Raw genomic sequence first — 20,825 nt, 5'->3', positions numbered from 1 at the left:
TCCCCTCCCTCACTTGGCCCTCAATTTTAATACTACCTCATGCTAACTCATACAGAATCTGGGAATAGGTCCAGAGGGCAAAGCCTTGGTGGTCCTTGTACCCTGAGGGAGCAAGATACTCTCACCAATACATAGAGGGGATGTTCTATGAATGAATAAGGAAGCCAAAAAGGGCAGGGGAGGAAGTATTAGGTTGGTGCAAAAGTAATTGTGGGTTTAAAAAACGGCGAAAACTGTAATTAATTTTGTACCAACCTAACAGGAAAGTAGCAGAAGGTTTGAAAGAAAAGAGAAGCAGAGGCAAAAACAAGCAGTGATCAAGCCCCTCCTTATTTCTAAGGCAGTCTCTATCTCTTAACCATAAGTTATGAACATTTCCAAAGATATGCATAACAATTATTAATATTGTATGTTTCTGTTTCTATCCATTTGTCTTATGAGCTCTGTCTTTCTCCATCTCTATTTCAATACTCCCTTCATCAGTACCCCTCTGTCTCTCTCTTAGAAAGGAATCACAGGAGCGTATGTTGGCCTGAATTCCAGCTACCAGCTCTCAGACCTAAGGGAGATGGGTTCTGTCATCATAGCAGCAGCAACATTGGCCCCAGTGACAGTTACAGAAATGGCCAAATGAAAGGGCAGATTCAATGAGGACCACAGAAGACCCACATACTACCAGAGAAAGAGAAGTGAAAAAAGGGTGTGAGGGAGGGATCAGGGAATTGGCAGGGGTGGGGCCGGGTGATACTCACAAAGGAAGTCAGAGAGCCACTCGGGCTGGTTGTAGTGAACAATAGCAACACACAGCGTGTTGAGAGCTACCAAACTGAGTACAGTCCAGTAGAAGGCCTGAGTTTTGACCATGCGGCGGATGTAGAAACGCATCCTCCTCTCCTTTTTGTGAAAAAAGGTCGAGTTCTCCAGCTTGGCACTTTTAATGCTGGCTCGGGCGAACGGAGAACCTGCCAGGGAAAAGATGGAGAATGTCAGGCTCAGGCCGTTCCCATGGAAGAAATTAACCAATGTGCAGCCCAAACACGGATCTTAGCCAGGGATCCATTAGTCTCTCCAGCAAGCCCTCTGGCCCGAGGGAACCATCATGACCCATGGGTTTAGTTTTGCAGAGATGGAACATATGAGAAGACAATGTCTCTGAAAAAACAGCATTGGAAATAACCAATGAGAAAGCAGGATATAGATGGGGAGTCTGAAAGCTCTCTGTGGCAGGAGCCCATCTTCCACATCTTCAACTCCCAGCCACATCTGATGCCTCTGGATGTCAGTCACACCACCGGGCAGGATAAAGCACGGTCTCCATTCCCTGATGCAGGGGCAGGCAACAGGGCTGCAGAGAACACGCTTGGAAGGCCTCCAGAAAGAGATGTGAAGAAGACCCTAGTGTTCCATGGGCATTTCACTTTAGAAGTGATCACTAAGGAATGAGCTGGGTGTGTCCTCTGCCTGCAAATATTTTTGGTCTTATGCATTTATTGAGTACCTACTGTGTGCCAGGTTCTGTTCCAGGGGCTCAGGATACATCAGGCAACAGAGCCTGGACCTCCTGGGTCTGATTCTCAAAGGGGGAGAGATAGACAGTGGACCTAATAAGTAAATTAACAGTGGGATGGAAAATGGAAGTGCTATGGGAAAAAAAAGTTGGGGGTGGATGCAGTGATATGCCTGTAATCCCAGTACTTTGGGAAGTTGGAGTGGGAGGACTGTTTGAGGCCAGGAGTTTGACACCAGCCTGGGCAACATATCAAAACGTGTTTGTTTTTTTTTTAAATAACAAAAATATATTTTTTTTTAAAAAGTAAAGCACCATGGAGGGACTGAGAGCCCTAGGAGAGTATACAAGGCAGGCTGCAGCACTAAATTGTGTGGTCAAGGTGAGTGTGTTCACTTGTCACTTTAGTATCTTAGGTAGAGGAAACAGCAAATTTAAGGTCCTGAAGCATGAAGGTACCTGCCTGACATTTTTAGGGAACAGCACAAAAAAGTCAGTGTGGCTGGAGTGGGGCGTGGTTGAGGGGAAAAGAGGAAGGAGATGAAGGCAGGTAGGTGGCAGACAGATCATGCAGGGCCTGGTGGACCATAAAGAGGACTTTGGCTTTTACCCTGAGTGAGATGGGAGCTATGGAGGGTTCTGAGTAGAGGAGGGATGGAACTTGACTTGGGTGTTCATAGGCAGCCTCTGGCTGCCGTTGGGGAGAGTAGACAATGAAAGGTGAGGACTGGAGCTGGGAGACTGGGCTGGAGGTGACTGAACCCATCCAGGCAAGTGATGATGATGACGATGGATGGGGGCTGGACTTGGGCGGTGTTTAAGCAGAGAGGATTCGGGATGAATCATTTAAGGTAGAGTCAATATTTGCTGATGGAACAGTGTGGGTGTAAGAGAGAGGGATTTTGGGCTTTTGGTGAACCCCTTGAGGGATGGAGCCCTCATCTACTGAATGGGCACAGGTTTAGGGGAAGGTCAGAGCTCAGTTTTGGACAGATTGAATTTACCTTCTAAAATACCTCTATTATTATTATTATTTTTTGAGATGGGGTCTGGCTTTGTTGCCCAGGCTGGAGTGCAGTGGCGTGATCACAGCTTACTGCAGCCTTGAACTCCTGGACTCCAGTGATCCTTCCACCTCAGCCTCTCAAGTAGCTAGGACTACAGTCACATACCACCATTCCCTCTTAATTACAACATATATATATATATTTTTTTTGGTGGCAATGAGGTCTCCCTATGTTGCCCAGGCTGGTCTTGAACTCCTTGCCTCAAACGACCCTTCCACCTCAGCCTCCCTAAGCACTGGGGTTACAGCACGAACCAGCCTTAAGACACCTCTTCTTATAAACCCTCAGTTGTATTCATTTTTAGATGATTCTTCATTGATTTATTCATTCACTAATACATTCATTCATTCTTTCATCCATTTGTTCATTCATTCTATCATTATTCTTAAATTCATTAGCGCATTCATCATGCATCTATTCCTCTGTGTGTTTATCATTCATTTGCTCATGCATTCATCCATCCATTCGTCATTCATTTGCTCATCCGTTTCTCCATTCATTCCTCCATTTATCTATTCACCCATTCATCCATCCAGCACATTTATCAAAACCACCTCACTTGCCAGACGCAGGACACAAAACACCTCTGAGGAGGCCACTTCCTACCAGCAAAATTCTCGACAGAGATTTTGAGTTGGCACCCTCGGGGCCATACCGATTCATACTGGGTTTGCGAAAGCTGAAATTATTGGTCCGCATTTAAAAACTGGGAGATTTTCCATGAAAATATGGATTTCAGCTTCCCCTGGATGAAAATAACAGCTGACGTTTATGGAACATTTAGCAAGCACCAGGCACTGTGGGGACATGTTTTACACCACAAGCTACTTGCTCCTCCTCAGAGCCCTAGTAAGTAGGGACCAGCGTTATCCCCATTTTACAGCCAAGGAAACAGGCTGAGAGGGGTCTAGTAACTGGCGAGGATGTGTCAAGAGGGATTGGAGCACATACTCTGGGCCACCACACTGCACGCCAGGGGCATGTGGCCATAGGGTAGGGGCACGTGGCCATGGGGTAGGGGTACATTCCACTCGGCTGCAGTCAGCCAGGCCGGGAAGGCTGTGACCTCCTTACAGCGATCCCTCTCTTCTCTGCAAAGACCCTTCCCCTCATGTTCATCACCTTCTCGAACCCAGGGGCAGCTCCTCATGACTCTGCCTAGCATTTCTGGCCCTAGTCTCTGAAACGCTCAAAGATGTGTCCAGATCTGTAGGTCTCCAAAAGGTTTTGCCAAAAGAAATAAGACACTTTGGACCTTGGGGGTCGGGGTAGATGTTCCACAGATCGAGGAGAGAGAGGGAGGAAGAGAGCAGAGAGAAGACAGAGAAACATATCAACCACAGCAGACAGAAGGTCCCCATCCCCCACTCCTGCTGGAGCCACACTGAAAACCTGGCTTAATCACCAACCAGGTTGGTGACCTTGGGCAAGCCACCTTGCATCTTAGATCTCCAGCAACTCCACTGGTAAACTGGAGACAACCACACTTCCTACCTCAAAGGGCCATCCAAAGGCATAAATGAATTAATATACCTTAGCATGATGTCTGGTACCTTATGATTATTGGATATAAATCTAGTACAACGTCAAGAGCTGAAATCATGACTAGGTTCATGTGCCAGCCACTGAGAAAGTCTTTCCTGATCACTCAGCCTGGAAACACATCCCCACAACGGGCATACAAATACCCCGTATCACCAGACGAATCCTCAGTGGTGACATACCCCTTCCCTCACCATAAAATGTTGAAGACCCTTCACTGGGAAGGGAGAGGGATGAATCCTTGGTGGTGAATGCATCCCCAGATTAATTCTGGTAGTGAATGAATTGTCAGATAAATCCTTGGTGGTGACATACCCCTCACCTTACCATAAAACATTCCCAAACACTTCACTGGGAAGGGAGAATATTAACTGAACACCTACTAAGTGCTGGGCCCCATGCTGGGTACTGTCATTTCTATTAATTCCATTTCATACTCACTGTGACCCATGTTCCCTTTTTCTATACATTTCTGTCTCGCATTTTTCCCTGGGATCTGGAATTATAATTGCAGACAATTTCCAGATTTAAAAAAATCATTTTCATAAGATGTTTTATTCAAGCCAATACATTCAAAATATTTTCATTTCAACATGGAATCAATATCAAAATGGATTCAAAAGATTTTTTCCTTTTTGAGATGGAGTTTTGCTCTTGTTGCCCAGGCTGGAGTGCAGTGGCGCGATCTTGACTCACTGCAACCTCTGCCTCCCGGGTTCAAGTGATTCTCCTGCCTCGGCCTCCTGAGTAGCTGGAATTACAGACATGCACCACCATGCCTGGCTAATTTTGTATTTTTAGTAGAGACGGGGTTTCTCCATGTTGGTCAGGCTGGTCTCAAACTTCCGACCTCAGGTGATCTGCCCGCCTCAGCCTCCCAAAGTCCTGGGATTACAGGCATGAGCCACCACGCCCGGACCAGATATTTTACACTGCTTCTTTTTGTACTATGTCTCCCAAGTCTGATGTGTTATTATGAAGTACAGAGGCTGCAGTGAGCCTAGATCAGGCGTCCCCAAACTTTTTACACAGGGGGCCAGTTCACTGTCCCTCAGACCGTTGGAGGGCCGCCACATACTGTGCTCCTCTCACTGACCACCAATGAAAGAGGTGCCCCTTCCTGAAGTGCGGCGGGGGGCCGGATAAATGGCCTCAGGGGGCCGTAGTTTGGGGACGCCTGGCCTAGATCATGCCATTGCAATTGCACTCCAGCCTGGGCAACAGAGCAAGACTCTGTCTTGGACAAAGAAAAAAAGTAAAGTAATCTTCTGTCATTGACCAAAATGACAGTATGCAGCACGTGAATGTAGCTGCTGCCCATATTGCGAGTTGAACTGTGTCCCCCAAAAATGTTTGTTGAAGTCCTAACCCCTGGTACCTGCAAAAGTGGCCTTACTTGAAAATAGGGTCTTTGTAGGTGGTAATCAAAAGATGAGGTCAAACTTAATTAGCTAAATCCAACAACTGGTGTCTTTATAAGAGGGGAGGCAGGCTGGGTGCTGTGGCTCATGCCTATAATCCCAGCACTTTGGGAGGCCAAAGTGGGCAGATCACTTGAGGTCAGGAGTTCAAGATCAGCCTGGCCAACCTGGTGAAACCCCATCTCTACTAAAAATACGAACATTAGCGGGGCGTGGTGGCGCGTGCCTGTAATACCAGCCACTCAGGAGGCTGAACTGGGAAGATTGCTCAAATCTGGGAGGTTGAGCTTGCAGTGAGCTTTGATTGTGCCGTTGCACTCCAGCCTGGGTGATGGAGTGAAACCCTGTCTCGGATTAAAAAAAAAAAAAAAAAAAAAAAAAGAAAGAAATGGCATACAGACACACAGAAAGAGGACCATATGACAACAGAGCCAGAGAATGGAATGACGCATCTATAAACCGAGGAACACCAAGGATTGTTAGCAGCACCAGAAGCTAAGAAAATAGCCTGGAGCAGATTCTCTGCTAAAACCTTCTGAGGGAACATGGTGGCTCCGCTGATACCCTGATTTCAGTTTGGACTTCCAGCCTCCAGAACTGTGAGAGAAGAAATTTCTGTGTTTTAAGCTACTGGGTTTGCGACGCTTTGTAATGGCAACTCTGGGAACTCAATACCACCCATTTAGAGCCTGTATTACTAAAACCATGTAAATGGGTCCCCTTTTCTCCATATTCTCACCAGCACTTTATGATTTATCTTTTTTTTTTTTTTTTTTTTTGACGGAGTCTCACTCTGTTGCCCAGGCTGGAATGCAGTGCCGTGATCTCTGCTCACTGCAACCTCCGCCTCCTGGGTTTAAATTGAGAACCTCTCCTGCCTCCGCCTCCTGAGTAGCTGTGACTGCAGGTTTGTGCTACTGCACCCAGCTAATTTTTGTAGTTTTAGAGACAGGGTTTCACCATGTTGGTCAGCCTGCCTCTTCTCTTATAAAGACACCAGTCTTTGGCTTTAGGACTCACCCTAAATTAGTTTGACCTCATCTTAGCTTGATTACCACCTGCAAAGTCCCTATTTTCACATAAGGCCACATTTGCAGGTACCAGGGATTCGGACTTCAATAAACCTCATTTGTCTTTTTGACAGCTACTCTAGGCTGGGTGCAGTGGCTCACACCTGTAATCCCAGCACTCTGGGAGGCCAAGGAGGGAGGATCATTTGAGGTTAAGAGTTCGAGACCAGCCTGACCAACGTGGTGAAACCCTATCACTACCAAAATATAAAAAATAGCCAGGTATGGTGGCATGTGACTATAATTTCAGCTACTCGGGATGCTGAGGCAGGAGAATCCCTTGAACCAAGGAGGCGGAGGTTGCAGTGAGCCGAGATCACACCACTGCACTCCAGCCTGGGTGACACAGCAAGACTCCCTCTCAGGCAAAAAAAAAAAAAAAAAAAAAAAAGAAAAAGAAAAAGAAAAAAAATAGCTACTCTAACAAGTGTGAAGTGATAGCTCATGGGAGTTTTAATTTGCATTTCTCTGATGATTAGTGATATTCAGCATTTTTCATATACCTGTTGGCCACTTGTATCTCTTTGTATCTTTTTTCTTTTGGGATACGTATGTTCAGATCCTATGAACGGCTTTATTTTTTATTTTGAGACAGGGTCTCACTCTGTCACCAGGGTGAAGTGCAGCGATGCGACCTCAGCTCACTGCAACCCCTGCCTCCTGGGTTCAAGGGATCCTTACACCTTAGCCTCCTGAGCAGCTGCCTTTGACCATATTTAATTGGGTTATTTGTTTTCTTGCTGTTGAGTTGTTTGAGTTCCTTACATATTTTGGATATTAGCTCCTTATCAGACATATGGTTTGCAAACATTTTCTCACATTGCTAGGTTATCTCTTCCCTCTGTTAAATGCTTCCTTTGCTGTGTGCAAACTTTTTGTTTAATACAATCCCATTTGTCTACTTTTGCTTCTGTTACCTGCACTTTGGACGTCCTGTCCAAAAATCATTCCAAGGACATGGATGAAGCTGGAAACCATCATTCTTAGCAAACTGACACAAGAACAGAAAACCAAACACTGCATGTTCTCACTCATAAGTGGGTGCTGAACAATGAGAACACATGGACACAGGGAGGGGAACATCACACGCTGGGGCCTGTCGGGAGGTGGGGGGGCTAGGGCAGGGATAGCAGTGGGTGGGGAGACTGGGGAGGGATAACGTTAGGAAAAATACCTAATGTAGATGATGAGGGGATGGATGCAGCAAACCACCATGGCACGTGTATACCTAGGTAACAAACCTGCATGTTCTGCACACATGTACTCCAGAACTTAAAGTATAATAAAAAAAAAATCAAAATAAAATCATTCCTGAGATCAATGCCATGGAGCTTTCTCCCAATGTTTTCTTACAGCATCTTTACCATTTCGGGTCTTACACTGAAATCTTTTCAGGACATCTGCACTCCCACGTTCACTTCAGCATTGTGCAAAATAGCCAAAATATGGAGGCAAATGAAGTGTCCCACAGTGGATGAGTGGGTAAAGAAAATGTGGTATATCTACAAATAGACTATTATACAGCCCTAAAAAGAAGGAAATCCTATAACGTGTGACTACATGGATAGAACTGGAGGACATTATACTGAGTAAACTAAGCTGGCACAGAAAGACAACTACTGCGTGATCTCACTTGTGAGAGCTAAAAACTGAAAAAATTGATCTCCCAGAAAGAGCAGGAAGGTGCTTCCTAGAGGCTGCAGGGGAGGAGGAGGGATGGAGAAAGGGAAGACATTGATCAAAGGGTGTAAGTTGCACTTAGACTGGAGGAGGAAGTTTTAATGAACTATTGCATTGCAGTGCATTTAGTGATGCATTAATAAACTATTATGTGTTTTTATTGTATTATTAATACATAACAATGTATTGTGTATTTCAAAATTGCTAAGAGATTTTTAATGCCTTCCCCACAAAAAAATGATGAGGTGGTGAGGTGACAGATGTGTTAAGTAGCATGACTGAATCATTCTATGATGTCTACATAGACTAAAACATCACACTGTACCCCATAAACATACACAATTACCATTTGTCAGCTGCAAATAAATTAATTAAAAAAATCATGCCTGTAATTCCAGCACTATGGGAAGCCAGGGCAGGAGGATCACTTGAGGCCAGGAATCTGAGTCCAGCCTGGGCAACACAGCCAGACCCCATCTCAACAACAACTACCACAACAACAATAAATGAGCTGGGTGCGGTGGCACCTATAGTCCCAGCTACTTGTGAGGCTAAGCTGGGAGGATTGCTTCAGCCCAGGAGCTCCAGGCTGCAGGGAGCTATGATCATATCACTACACTCCAGCCTGAGCAACAGAGCAAGAACCTGTCTCTAAAAACAAATAAACAAAATCACCTCAATGGGATCTGGTTTTCCTAAAAAAGCAGTTACAATGGCAGCTTCCATTCATAATGGCTCAACTTTTTTTGTTTTTGTTTTTGTTTTAAATTGCTCTGAATTTTACTTATCTTTCTGCTCCATCTCCTTCTTTTTCTTTTTAACACAGGCCAGGTATGGTGGCTCATGCCTATAATCCCAACACTTTGGGAGGCCACGGTGGGAGGATCGTTTGAGACCAGCCTGGGCAACATAGTGAGACCCTCTCTCTATCGAATATTAGCTGGGCATTGCAGCATGCACCCGTAGCCTCAAATGATTCTCTTCTCTTGGCCTTCCAAAATGTTGGGATTACAGGCGTGAGTCACTGCACCTGGCCTGCATCACTGCATTCTTTACAGAAATAAAGAAAGGCTCCCTCTATCGCTCTGGCTGGAGTGCAGATCTTGACTCACTGCAACCTCTGTCTCCCAAGTTAAGTGATTCTCATGCCTCTGCCTCCTGAGTAGCTGGGATTACAGGTGTCCACCTCCACGCCCAGCTGATTTTTGTATTTTTATTAGAGATGGAGTTTCACCATGTTGGCCAGGCTGGTCTCGAACTCCTGGCCTCAAGTGATCTGCCCATCTCAGCATCCCAAAGTGCTCGGATTACAGGTGTGAGTCGCACGCCCAGCCATAGTGTTATTTTTCTTTTTGAAATTATTATTCTTTTATTTTAAATTGACAGATACAGGCTGTATCTATTTATAGCACACAACATGATATTTTGACCATATGTATACTCCGTGGAATGGCTCCACTGAACTAGTTAACATATGTATCACCACATATGGTTATCACTTTTCTCACGGCGAGAATGCTTAAAATCTACTGTCTAAGCAATTTTCAAGACTATGATACATTGTTATTAATACATTTGCCACACCATCCAATAGATCTCTTGAACATATTCCTCCAGTCTAAATGAAATTTGACAATCTGCCAGGGGTGGTGGCTCACACTGCAATCCCGGCATTTTTGGAGGCTGAGGTGGGGAGATCACTTGAGGTCAGGAGTTCGAGACCAGCCTGGCCAACATGGTGAAACCCTTGCTCTACTAAAAATATAAAAATTAGCCAGGTGTGGTGGTGTGCACCTGTAATCCCAGCTACTCGGGAGGCTGAGGTGGGAGAATCACTTGATCCTGGGAGGTGGAGGCTGCAGTAAGCCAAGATCACAGCACTGCACTCCAGCCTGGGTGACGGAGTGAGACTCCATCTCAAAAAAAAAAAAAGAAAAGAAAAGAAAAAAGAAATTTGATATCCTTTTAGCAACATGGCTCAACTTTCCATGTAAATGATTCAAGTTCCTTATTTCAGCAGTTAAGTTCATCAATTAGAAATGAACTTGCTTTATAATGCATTTATCAACTGATTCAACAGCACAGTAGAATCACCAATTTCATAAGACTGCATGTGGGCCAGGTGTGGTGACTCATGCCTGTAATCCCACCGCTTTGGGAGGTCGAGGTCAGAGGATTGTTTAAGGCCAGGAGTTTGAGACCAGCCGGGGCAAATACTGAGATCCCATCTCTATTAAAAAACATAAAAAAACTTAGCTGGGTGTAGCAGTGTACACCTGTAGTCCCAGCTACTTGGGAGGCTGAGGTGCAAGGATCACTCGAGTCCAGGAGTTTGAGGCTGCAGTGAGCTATGACTGTGCTACTGCCCTCCAGCCTGGGCAACAGGGCAAGACACTGTCTCAAAATAAATAAATAAATAAATAAAGGACTGTGCATAGTGTGGTACAACGTGAAGGGAAACATCACACAGCTCTCACCTTACTTTGAAATATGCGTTACTGTATTATTCCTTTTTTTTGACATGAGGTTTCTGTCACACAGGCTGGAGTGGAGGTGCATGTTTGCAGTGAGCTGCAAACATGCAAAGCCTTGACCTCCTTGGCTCAGGCGACCCTCCTACCTCAGCCTTGCGAGTAGCTGGGACTACAGGCACGTGACTCAATGCCCAGCTAATATTTGATAGAGACAGGCTCTAACCATGTTGCCCAGGCTCATCTTAAACTCCTGGTCTCAAACGATCCTCCGGCCTTGGCCTCCCAAAATGTTAGGATTATAGGTGTGAGCCACCACATCCAGCCTGTATTATTGCGTTCTTTACATAAATAAAAAGAGGTAGCCGGGCGTGGTGGCTCAAGCCTGTAATCCCAGCACTTTGGGAGGCCGAGGCGGGTGGATCACGAGGTCAGGAGATCGAGACCATACTGGTCAACATGGTGAAACCCCGTCTCTACTAAAAATACAAAAAATTAGCTGGGCATGGTGGCACATGCCTGTAATCCCAGCTACTGAGGAGGCTGAGGCAGAAGAATCGCTTGAACCCGGGAGGCGGAGGTTGCAGTGAGCCGAGATCGCGCCATTGCACTCCAGCCTGGGTAACAAGAGTGAAACTCCGTCTCCAAAAAAAAAAAAAAAAAAAAGAGGTAAATAGGTCTCCTTGCCAGAATTCTGGAATTCCAGAGATCTCTTTTGGGGTGTCTAGAAAATCATTGACTAGATTCAGGGCTCCTTTGTCTTTTTGAGTAATCAGGCCGACAAGGTGGGTTTCGGTGGATTTGCCTATAGCAACTCTGGCTAGGAAAGAATAAGCCACTGGCTTGGGTTTTGGGTCTGTTTAGAAAGCTGCGATGTCACCTGCCTTGTTAGCGGAGGTGTCCTAGGACAGCATTAGCTCTCAGTCTCACCGCTGTGCTTTCTCTACGTTCTTTTATTTCCTCTTCTTTTTATTTTTTATTGAGATAGAGTCTCGCTCTGTCATCCAGGCTGGAGTGCAGTCGTACGTTCCCAGCTCAGTGCAACCTCAGCCTCCCAAGTTCAAGCGATTCACCTCAGCCTCCCAAGTAGCTGAAATGACAGCTATCTGTCATCACGCCCAGCTAATTGCTGTATTTTCAGTAGAGACGGGGTTTCACCATGTTGGCCAGGCTGGTCTCGAACTCCCGACATCAAGTGATGCACCTGCCTTGGTTTCCCAAAGTGCTGAAATTACAAGCATGAGCCACCGTGCCTGGCTTATCTCTTCTTTATTAAAGCCCTGCCTTGAAGCTGGGTTTCCCCTGTAGCGAGTTTTCTTTTGTCAGCCACAGACTGAAGAGCAGGGCTTCGCACAGACAAACCCTCTGCGACTCTCTGTCAAGGTTCCCTGCATTACTCTCCTGCTATGGGCTGAATTGCAATCTTCCCCCCATTTATAGGCTGAAGTCTTAATCCCTAGTACCTCAGAATGGGACTGCATATGGAGATAAGAGTTTTAAAAAGATAAGTTAATATCAAGTCATGAGGGGGCCCTAATATAGTATGACTGGTGTTCTTAGAAGAATAGATTACTGGCTGGGCAACGTGGCTCACGCCTGTAATCCTAGCACTTGGGGAGGCAGAGGTGGGCGGTTCACTTGAGGTCAGGAGCGCAGCCAGCACGGCAGAAACGTGTCTGTACTAAAGATACAAACGTTAGCCTGGCGTGGAGGTGCACACCTGCAATCCCAGCTACTTAGAAGGCTGGGGCAGGACAGCTGCTTTAGTCCGGGAGGTGGAGGTTGCAGGGAGCCGAGATTACGCCACCCCACTCCAGCCTGGGCAACAAGCAAGACTCCATCTCAAAAAAAAAAAAAAAAAAAAAAATATATATATATATATATACATACACACACACACACATGCACATATATATATATATATATATATATATATATGTCTAAAACAAAGCAGATTTTTTTGAGACAGATATATATAAATATATAAAACAGTTTTTTTTTTTTTAAAGATGGAGTTTTCACTCTTGTTGCCCAGGCTGTAGGGCAACAGCATCATCTCAGCTCACTGCACCCTCCGCCTCCCAGGTTCAAGTGATTCTCGTGCCTCGGCCTCCTAAATAGCTGGGATTACCAGCGCACACCTCCACACCCAGCTGATTTTGTATTTCTAGTAGAGATGGGGTTTCACCCCACTGGCCTGGCTGGTCTCCTACTCCTGACCTCAAGCCATCCGTCCGCCTCGGCCTTCCAAAGTGCTGGGATTACAGGTATGAGCCGCTGTGCCTGGCCAACAAAGAAGATTTTAAAGCATTTATTGTTATTTTGTTTTATTAAGAGACAGGTTCTCACTCTGGTGCTCAGGCTGCAGTGCAGTGGCACAATCATAGCTCACCATGACCTTCAATTCCTGGGTTCAAGAAATCCTCCTGCCTCAGCTTCCCAAATAGGTGGGACTACAGGCATGTGCTATAATGCCTGGCTAAGTTTTTAAACAGTCCCCCCCACCGCCTCCCCCCCCTCAAGAGATGGAGTCTTGTTATATTGCCCAGGATGTTTGGCCTCAAGAGATCCTCCTGCCCTGGCCTTCCAAAGCACTGGGATTATAGGTGTGAGCCACTGTGCCTGGCCATAAAACTGATTTTAAACAATGGAAGTAACCTAATACGTGAGACAGACATAATTGATCAAATACACAAGATACCAACTGAGTGCTCCATTTCTTGACATTTGCTTACAGGAGATTAAACAGATGCACATACAAGTGAAGGCAGAATGAGTCCTCTGTTACAAGAAAAAGCGTGTTTTGGCTGGAAATTAAAAACGCAAATGAAAACAAGCTTTAAGCTTTCATTACCAACCCACTTAACTGGGAAAGGATGTTAAATTGGTAATATTCGATGGTCTGGGTGGGGGACCCACGAACGTATGCGTACTTGGCAGGTTTCTAAATGGGTTCCGTGGTTTTGAAACTCAGAATGGCTCTTTGAATAATGAGTTGAAAAGCTGTTAATATCTTCGATCCTGTAATTATCTCCAAGGAAATACGCCCGAAGGCTGGGGGGAGTCATTGTACATAAATGTGCACAGCAGTGCTCTTCGTAAGAGAAATTGTTGGAAACAACTCAAACACTCTATAATAGAGCTATGGCTAAACAAACCACAGCGTATCCACCCTATGAGATATGTGATCGCAATGGAAATTATGCCTACCCTCAGCAATAAGGTTATAAACTAGGAGTGAGTGGAAACAAGTGGACTATGAAATAGTAAATCAGAAACTATGGATCAAAAACACATGGATGCCCTCACTTCCCTCCTTTCACTTCTCTCCCTCCTTCTCTCCCTTCCTCCTTCTCTTGCCATCCTTTCTTCCTCTAAACTGCAGCCACACAGTTTCCCAAGCAGCCTAAATTCCTCCTTCCCTCAATCTATTATTTTATTTTTTTAATTTATTTTTGAGACGGAGCCTTGCTCTGTTGCTCAGGCTGGAGTGCCGTGGAGTGAACTTGGCTCACCGCAACCTCTGCCTCCCGGGTTCAAGCGATTCTCCTGCCTCAGCCTCCTGAGTAGCTGGGACTACAGACACATGCCACCACACCTGGCTAATTTTTGTATTTTCAGTAGAGACGGGGTTTCACCATATTGGCCCGGATGGTCTCGAACTCCTGATCTTGTGATCCCCCCGTCTCGGCCTCCCAAAGTGCTGGGATTACAGGCGTGAGCCACCACGTCTGGCCATCCCCTCTATCTTATTCCAGTCTTATTTCCTCTGCCTGGATGCTCTTCCAACCATTAAAACACAAAACAAAACAAAATCCATTAAACAACAATAACAACAGCGACAACACCACATTCTCATTTTAGAAGGTCAAGCTCAACAGAATCACAGCCAATGAATCAACAGGACAGAGAAGAGAGAAGGGAACGAACACTCCCCTCCAACTCTGGCCCTTTGTGGTGGCAAAGGCCTGAGCCCTGTCCGTCACACTGTTCGTTCGGCTATCACCACCAGTCACCCCCTACCCATCCTTCAGTTTCCAGCTTAAACATCACTTCCTCTGGGTAGCCTCCTCTGACTTCTCCCCATCCTTCCAGAGCACCCTAAGCCCGGAGCCTTTCCCTGAAGTGTTATCACCTTTACAGGTTTATTTGTGTAATTCTCTGTTTAATTTCTACTTCCTACACTGGACTGTGAGGTCCTATATATAAGTAGGGATTCGGTTTGTGTCTTTTAAAAGATTTTTTTGAGACAGGATCTTGCTCTGTTGCCCAGGCTGGAGTGCAGTGATGAGATCTCAGCTCACTGCAACCTTTGCTTCTCAGGTTCAAGCAACTGTCCCACCTCAGCGTCCTGAGTAGCTGGGACTACAGGCATGCACCACCACAACTGGCTAATATTTTGTATTTTTAGTAGAGCCAGGGTTTCACCATGTTGGCCAGGCTGGGTCTTGAACTCCTGACCTCGGGTGATCTGCTCACTTCAGCCTTCCAAAGTGCTGGGATTATAGGCATGAGCCACTGTGCCTGGCCCAGTTTGTGTCTTTTTTTTTTTTTTTTTCTGTGTCCAGGCTGGAGGGCAGTAACACAACCATGGCTCACTGCAGCCTCCACCTCCCAGGCTCAAGTGATCCTCCCATCTCAGCCTCCCAATTGCCTGTGTCTTATTTGCAATCAGGCACCTAACATAAGCAGGTCTCCCATGAATACTTCCCGAGTGAGTTGCGCACATTCACCAACATGACTGAGAACTGAGTCCCTGCCAGGTGCTGGGTCCCCACGCTTCATGGGGACCATTTAGTTGAATTTCCGCAAAATAATGAGAAGCCAGGCACGGATGTCATTCCCATAATGATGTAATCTGCCCCAGGACACACACACTGGGGGGAAGGGGTGGAGTTGACAGCCAAATTCAAGCAGCCCGGTGTGCAAGCCCACTGCCCCGACCCCACATCATCTCTTGGGCGACGGGTGACGAAAAACTGATAGGTGGCAGAGGAAGGGACTCACCCACAGAGGCTATGTCAGCCAGCTGATCCTCAGCCTCTTCCGGGTTGAGCAAATCACTCTTGCTTTTCTTGATGGTGGTTCTCCGCAGAGCTCCAACAATGGAAACATGGCAAGAGAAAAAGACGTTACCCTTTTTGCAACACATACCCAAAGGACGCAGCGTGTCCTGGGATTCAGCTCTCACGGCAACCAGTTTGGTGGGAATGAACAGCATACCCATTTTTCAGATGTGTAAACTGAGGTTCAAGGTGGTACTATCACTTTGCTTAGAGGGGTAAAGACAAGAATCGAGTCAGGTTCAGTCCGACTCCAGGTCTCGGCCCTCAGCCACTGTTTTCCCTCTGGTCTTCCTTTTCTTTCTTCTCTTTTCCCTTCCTTCTTTTCTTTCCTTTTCTCTCTCTCTCTCTCTCTCTCTCTCTCTCTTCTTTCTCTCTTTCTTTCTTTCTCTCTTCCTCCCTCCCTCCCTCTGTCTCTCTCTTTTATGACAAAGTTTCACTCTGTCACTCAGGCTGGAGTGCAGTGACGTGATCTCAGCTCACTGCAACCTCCACCTCCCAAGTTCAAGCGAGTCTCCCGCCTCAGCCTCCCGAGCAGCTGAGATTACAGGTGTGTGCCAGCACACCCAGCTAATTTTTGTCTTTTCAGTAGAGATGGGGTTTTGCCATGATGGCCAGGCTGGTCTTGAACTCCTGGCCTCACGTGATCCACCCGCCTTGGCCTCTCAAAGTGCTGGGATTATGGGTGCGGCCGCGGCACCTGGCCCCTGCCAAACCAGCTTTCTAAAGTGTGAGAAGATAAATCTTGAGCAAGAAGTTGCATTTTTCAGGGAGCACAATTCTTCTTATTGCCGTTATTATTACACTGCAGACACAGTCTTCTAGCCTATCTCTATATTCTTTTTGTTATTTTCAAACGGGGTCTCGCTCTCTCACCCAGGCTGGAGTGCAGTGTGCAGCCTTTATCTCTTGGGCTCAAGCGATCCTCCAGCCCGTAGCTGGGACCATAGTGTGCGTGTGCCACCACATCTGGCTCATTTTTTATTTTTCATAGCAAAAGAATCTCACTATGTTGCCCAGGCTGGTCTTGAACTCCCAGGCTCAGGTGATTCTCCTGTCTCGGCCTCCCAAAGTGCTGGGATTACAGGTGTGAGCCATGAACAGACAGCATCCAGCCCTATCTCTAAATTCAAAGAAACTTTACTTTCATGAAGCTCCAGGCTGGATACACTCTTACAGTCTCCCTGCTGACTCCCCGCTATGCTGGGCAGGTTGGGTTTTTGGACTCCTAATGGTCCCTTCTTGCATATTCAGGTTTCCAGGGGACCACAAATTAATGTCTACACTCCAAACCTGTCATCCCAGCACTTTGGGAGGCCGAGGTGGGCAGATCACTTGAGGCCAGGAGTTCAAGACCAGCCTGGTCAACGTGGCGAAACCCCATCTCTACTAATAATATAATAAGCCAGGCATGGTGGCAGGCGCCTGTAATCCCAGCTACTCAGGAGGCTGAGGCAGGAGAATCACTTGAACATGGCAGGTGGAGGTTGCGGTGAGCCAAGATCACACCATTGCACTCCAGCCTGGATGTCACAGCGAGACTCTGTCTCAATTTAAAAAAAAAAAAAAAAAAGTAAGTCATGGCTCTGTCTGGTTAAGTTTCTAACATGGGAGCCAGCAGCCTTTCCCAGTCCACTGGATTATTGGGATTATTTATTTAGCAAACAGAAACATGCCAAGCCCTGGCACTAGGATAGTGCCAGGCACTATCCTAGGTGTTCTCTTTCCATCATGAGTATCATTCTGAGACACGGTCTCATGAGATGGGGTACTGTTTATAGCATAGCCATTTCGCAGATGAGAAAAACCAAGGTGCAAAGCAGGAAAAGTCAGGTTCGTGATTAAAGCAAAAAAGTGGAGGCCCAAATAGGGAAACCCTGCATGAAGTCTGAAAATCCCTCCAGGAGGAACGTCCACCCCCTGGAGGATCCTTAGAGCCAGGTCGCCTGCTCTCCCTCACTCCCCACCCCCGCTTCTCCCATCTCCCCTGGGACCCACCCCCGAGGTAGGTTCAGAGCAGTTACCATCAAAGGGATGCCTCTGTTCCCCGTCAGTTTCATCCTCGGCGAGGATCACCTCTTCTGAAGAGGAAGAGCACAGAGTTAAGCTCCTGCATTTGGACGATGAGTTCTCCCTTGGACCGGGAAGAAGGAGGTCTCCCTGGCCAACCCCATTCTCCCCTGGTTGATGGTGACAGCTCAACTGGCCAAAAAACATGCTGCTGGGTGGTTTCTGACTTCAAGCCCCACCTCCACAACAGGAGCAACGTTCTCCTCACCTCACGCAAAATAAAAACCAACATCCTCACCACAGCCTATAAGCTTGATCTGATCTCCATCGTCTCCCTGTCTGTCTCTTCTCTGACTCTCCCCAATGCACTGGCTTCCTTCCTGTGTCTCCAATATGAACCTACCTCAGGGCCTTTGCACTTGCTGTGTCCTCTGCCTGGAATGCCCCTCCCCTTGATATCCCCACAGCTTCCTTCTTCACGTCCTTCAGGTCTCTTTGCTCAGAAGGAACTTCCTCAGAGAAGCCTTCCCTGATCACCCTGCCTCCAACTTCCTACTCTGTGTGGTTTGTTTTTCTTTGAGATGGAGTCACGCTCTGTCCATCAGGCTGGAGTACAGTGGCACAATCTTGGCTCACTGTAACCTCCACCTCCTGGGTTCAAGCGATTCTCCTGCCTCAGCCTCCCGAGTAGCTGGGATTAGAGGCACGTGCTACAACGCCCAGCTAATTTTTGTATTTTTAGTAGAGACGAGGTTTCATCATGTTGGCCAGGATGGTCTTGAACTCCTGACCTCAGGTAATCTGCCCGCCTCAGCCTCCCGAAGTGCTGGGATGACAGGCGTGAGCCACTGTGCCCGGCCAACTTCCTACCCTGTTTTATCTTCCTTCTCTGAATTTGGGAGTCCCCAGCATGACATCTATTTGTTTGTTTTGTCTCTTTCACTAGATATCAGAGCCCTGAGGACAGGGATTTGGTCTGTATTGCTTACTGCCATATCCTCAGTGCTTAGATCAGTGCCTGATCAGCAGGTACTCCCTAAGTGCTTGTTAAATGGCTAAACTGTGCCTACTGTGTATCAGGTACCACTCTCCCCAAGTGACTTAACTGAGGTTATTTAGCTCTATTTAGTACTAAACACTCAAATGGTCCTATCATCACCTCCACGGAACGGCCGAGGAGACGGAGGCACAGGATGTGTGGTGCATGGGTGAAAAGTGTCAGGGTCGGATGTAAGCCAACATTTGACTTCAGAACTCAACGGTTACATGATGCCAGATCCTGGCTTGATCCTAGACTGTTTCGTATCATACTCTGGATCTTGCTGTTAACATTTGGGGCTGCCAGTTCGGGTTTTCCTTCTCCTCCCATCCTGACCCTCTCAGCTCAGCCCTCTCCAAACTGTATGCATGACTCTGTGTTCTCCATGGCCTGGGAGCTCCATCCCTGGGCCCCAGGATGAAAGGGTCTCACCTGCTTTTGAGATCCACTCCATGTACCCATTGAGCTCACGTTCAATCTGCTGTTGCCGCCTCAGCTTCAGAAAAGCCCGCCGGTTCTCTACCCGTTCTCTTTCTTTGGCAAACTCCCTGTAGAAGCATAGAAAAGCCAGAGTATGGCTGCTTTGACAATGTCAGGAGACGTGTGTGTGTGTGTGTGTGTGTGTGTGTGTGTGCGTGTGTGTGTGTGTGTGTTTGGGGATTCAGAAGTCCCTGGAGGTCAGGAGTTTTCAACAGGAGTCAGGTCTTCTGGGAAAAGACTGGGATATTACAGCAATGGGTGCTTCTGCCAGCTTCACACATTTCCCAACAACTGTGCCTAGGGAAAGAAAAAAGCAAAAGGCCAGGCACCGTGGCTCACGCTTGTAATTCCAGCACTTTGTGAGGTTGAGGCGGGAGTATCCTTTAAGGCCAGGAACTTGAGACCAGCCTCGGCAACACAGTGGGCCCCATCTCTAAGAAAAATAAAATATTTAGTTGGGCATGGTGGCATGTGCCTGTTGCCCTAGCTATGCAGGAGGCTGAGGCAGGAGGATCGCTTGTGCCCAGAAGTTCTAGGTTACGGTGAGCTATGATCACCTCACTACACTCCAGTCTGGGTGATAAAGCTAGACTCTGTCTCTAAAAAAATAGTAATCAAGAAAAAACACAAAAGGATAAAACCACGCCATGCCAACCACCACTGGCTGCATACCTCATTCTCATTTTCTTCATACGCTTGGCTAAAAATTGTTTCAACCCTCTTTTAGGTTAGACCAATAAGCCATAAACTAACGATTTCTGCATCAGGTCTCCTTCTCTGCCATAGGCCCCACCTCTTCCTGTTTCCCTTCTTCCTTTTCTGGTTTGGATCATGAAGCGGCCATCTTGAGGGCATGAGGCAGCCATCTTAAGACCATGAGGTATCCATGAGATTGGACGCCTCTGGTAAAGATGTCAGAATGGAAAGCTGGAAGAATCTGGGATTGCTAATGGTGCCACAGAACCACCGTACAAGTGCCCAGACTTCTTATGGTAAGAAAAATGAAGCTCATTTATGATTAAGCCAAAAAAAAAATCTTGGGGATAGAGGACAATATGCGTCAGGAAAATACACTGTTAGATCATAGGCTATGATTTTGTATTTGGAAAACATGAGAGAAGTAAACCCAAACTATTTTTTTAAAGTAAAGAAAGTAAAGCCCATATGGACTCCCTCACTGGGTAACCCTAGCAGTACACAACGTCCGTACCTATACATGGCTTGCTAATCACAGTATGAAAACCCAAACAAGGGAAGAAGCCTTTTCTCTGCCTAGTGAATGAAAACAAAGCTTCAATGGCCTCTCCTTGGGAAGAAGTTGGCAAAGAGGAATGAATGGGATGGGGTGGGGAGTAGCAGAGACTTACCCTGACAGCACACCCAGCACAAGGTTCAGCATAAAAAAGGAGCCGATGATGATGAGGGGGATGAAGTACAACCAGTTCCAAGTATTCCCTGAGGCATCGTTGCTCTGT

General features: G+C 46.7%; 1 protein-coding gene across 11 annotated transcripts in view; it reads right to left on the bottom strand.

Moving 5' to 3' along the window:
* Positions 1–20,825, bottom strand: part of CACNA1A (calcium voltage-gated channel subunit alpha1 A) — a 416,980-nt gene that overhangs the window by 114,050 nt on the left and 282,105 nt on the right. For all 11 annotated transcript variants that reach the window (XM_074384539.1, XM_074384541.1, XM_074384546.1 and 8 more), the window contains 5 exons: positions 20,718–20,821; positions 19,303–19,418; positions 17,846–17,902; positions 15,766–15,855; positions 753–962 (listed from right to left, as the gene is read on the bottom strand). In XM_074384539.1, coding sequence (XP_074240640.1) covers positions 753–962; positions 15,766–15,855; positions 17,846–17,902; positions 19,303–19,418; positions 20,718–20,821 — 577 coding nt within the window. The remainder of the gene's footprint in view (positions 1–752; positions 963–15,765; positions 15,856–17,845; positions 17,903–19,302; positions 19,419–20,717; positions 20,822–20,825) is intronic.

The sequence above is a fragment of the Saimiri boliviensis genome, chromosome 14 (assembly GCF_048565385.1).
Source record: "Saimiri boliviensis isolate mSaiBol1 chromosome 14, mSaiBol1.pri, whole genome shotgun sequence".
Taxonomy (NCBI): domain Eukaryota; kingdom Metazoa; phylum Chordata; class Mammalia; order Primates; family Cebidae; genus Saimiri; species Saimiri boliviensis.
This window is presented reverse-complemented; position numbering and strand designations above follow the sequence as displayed.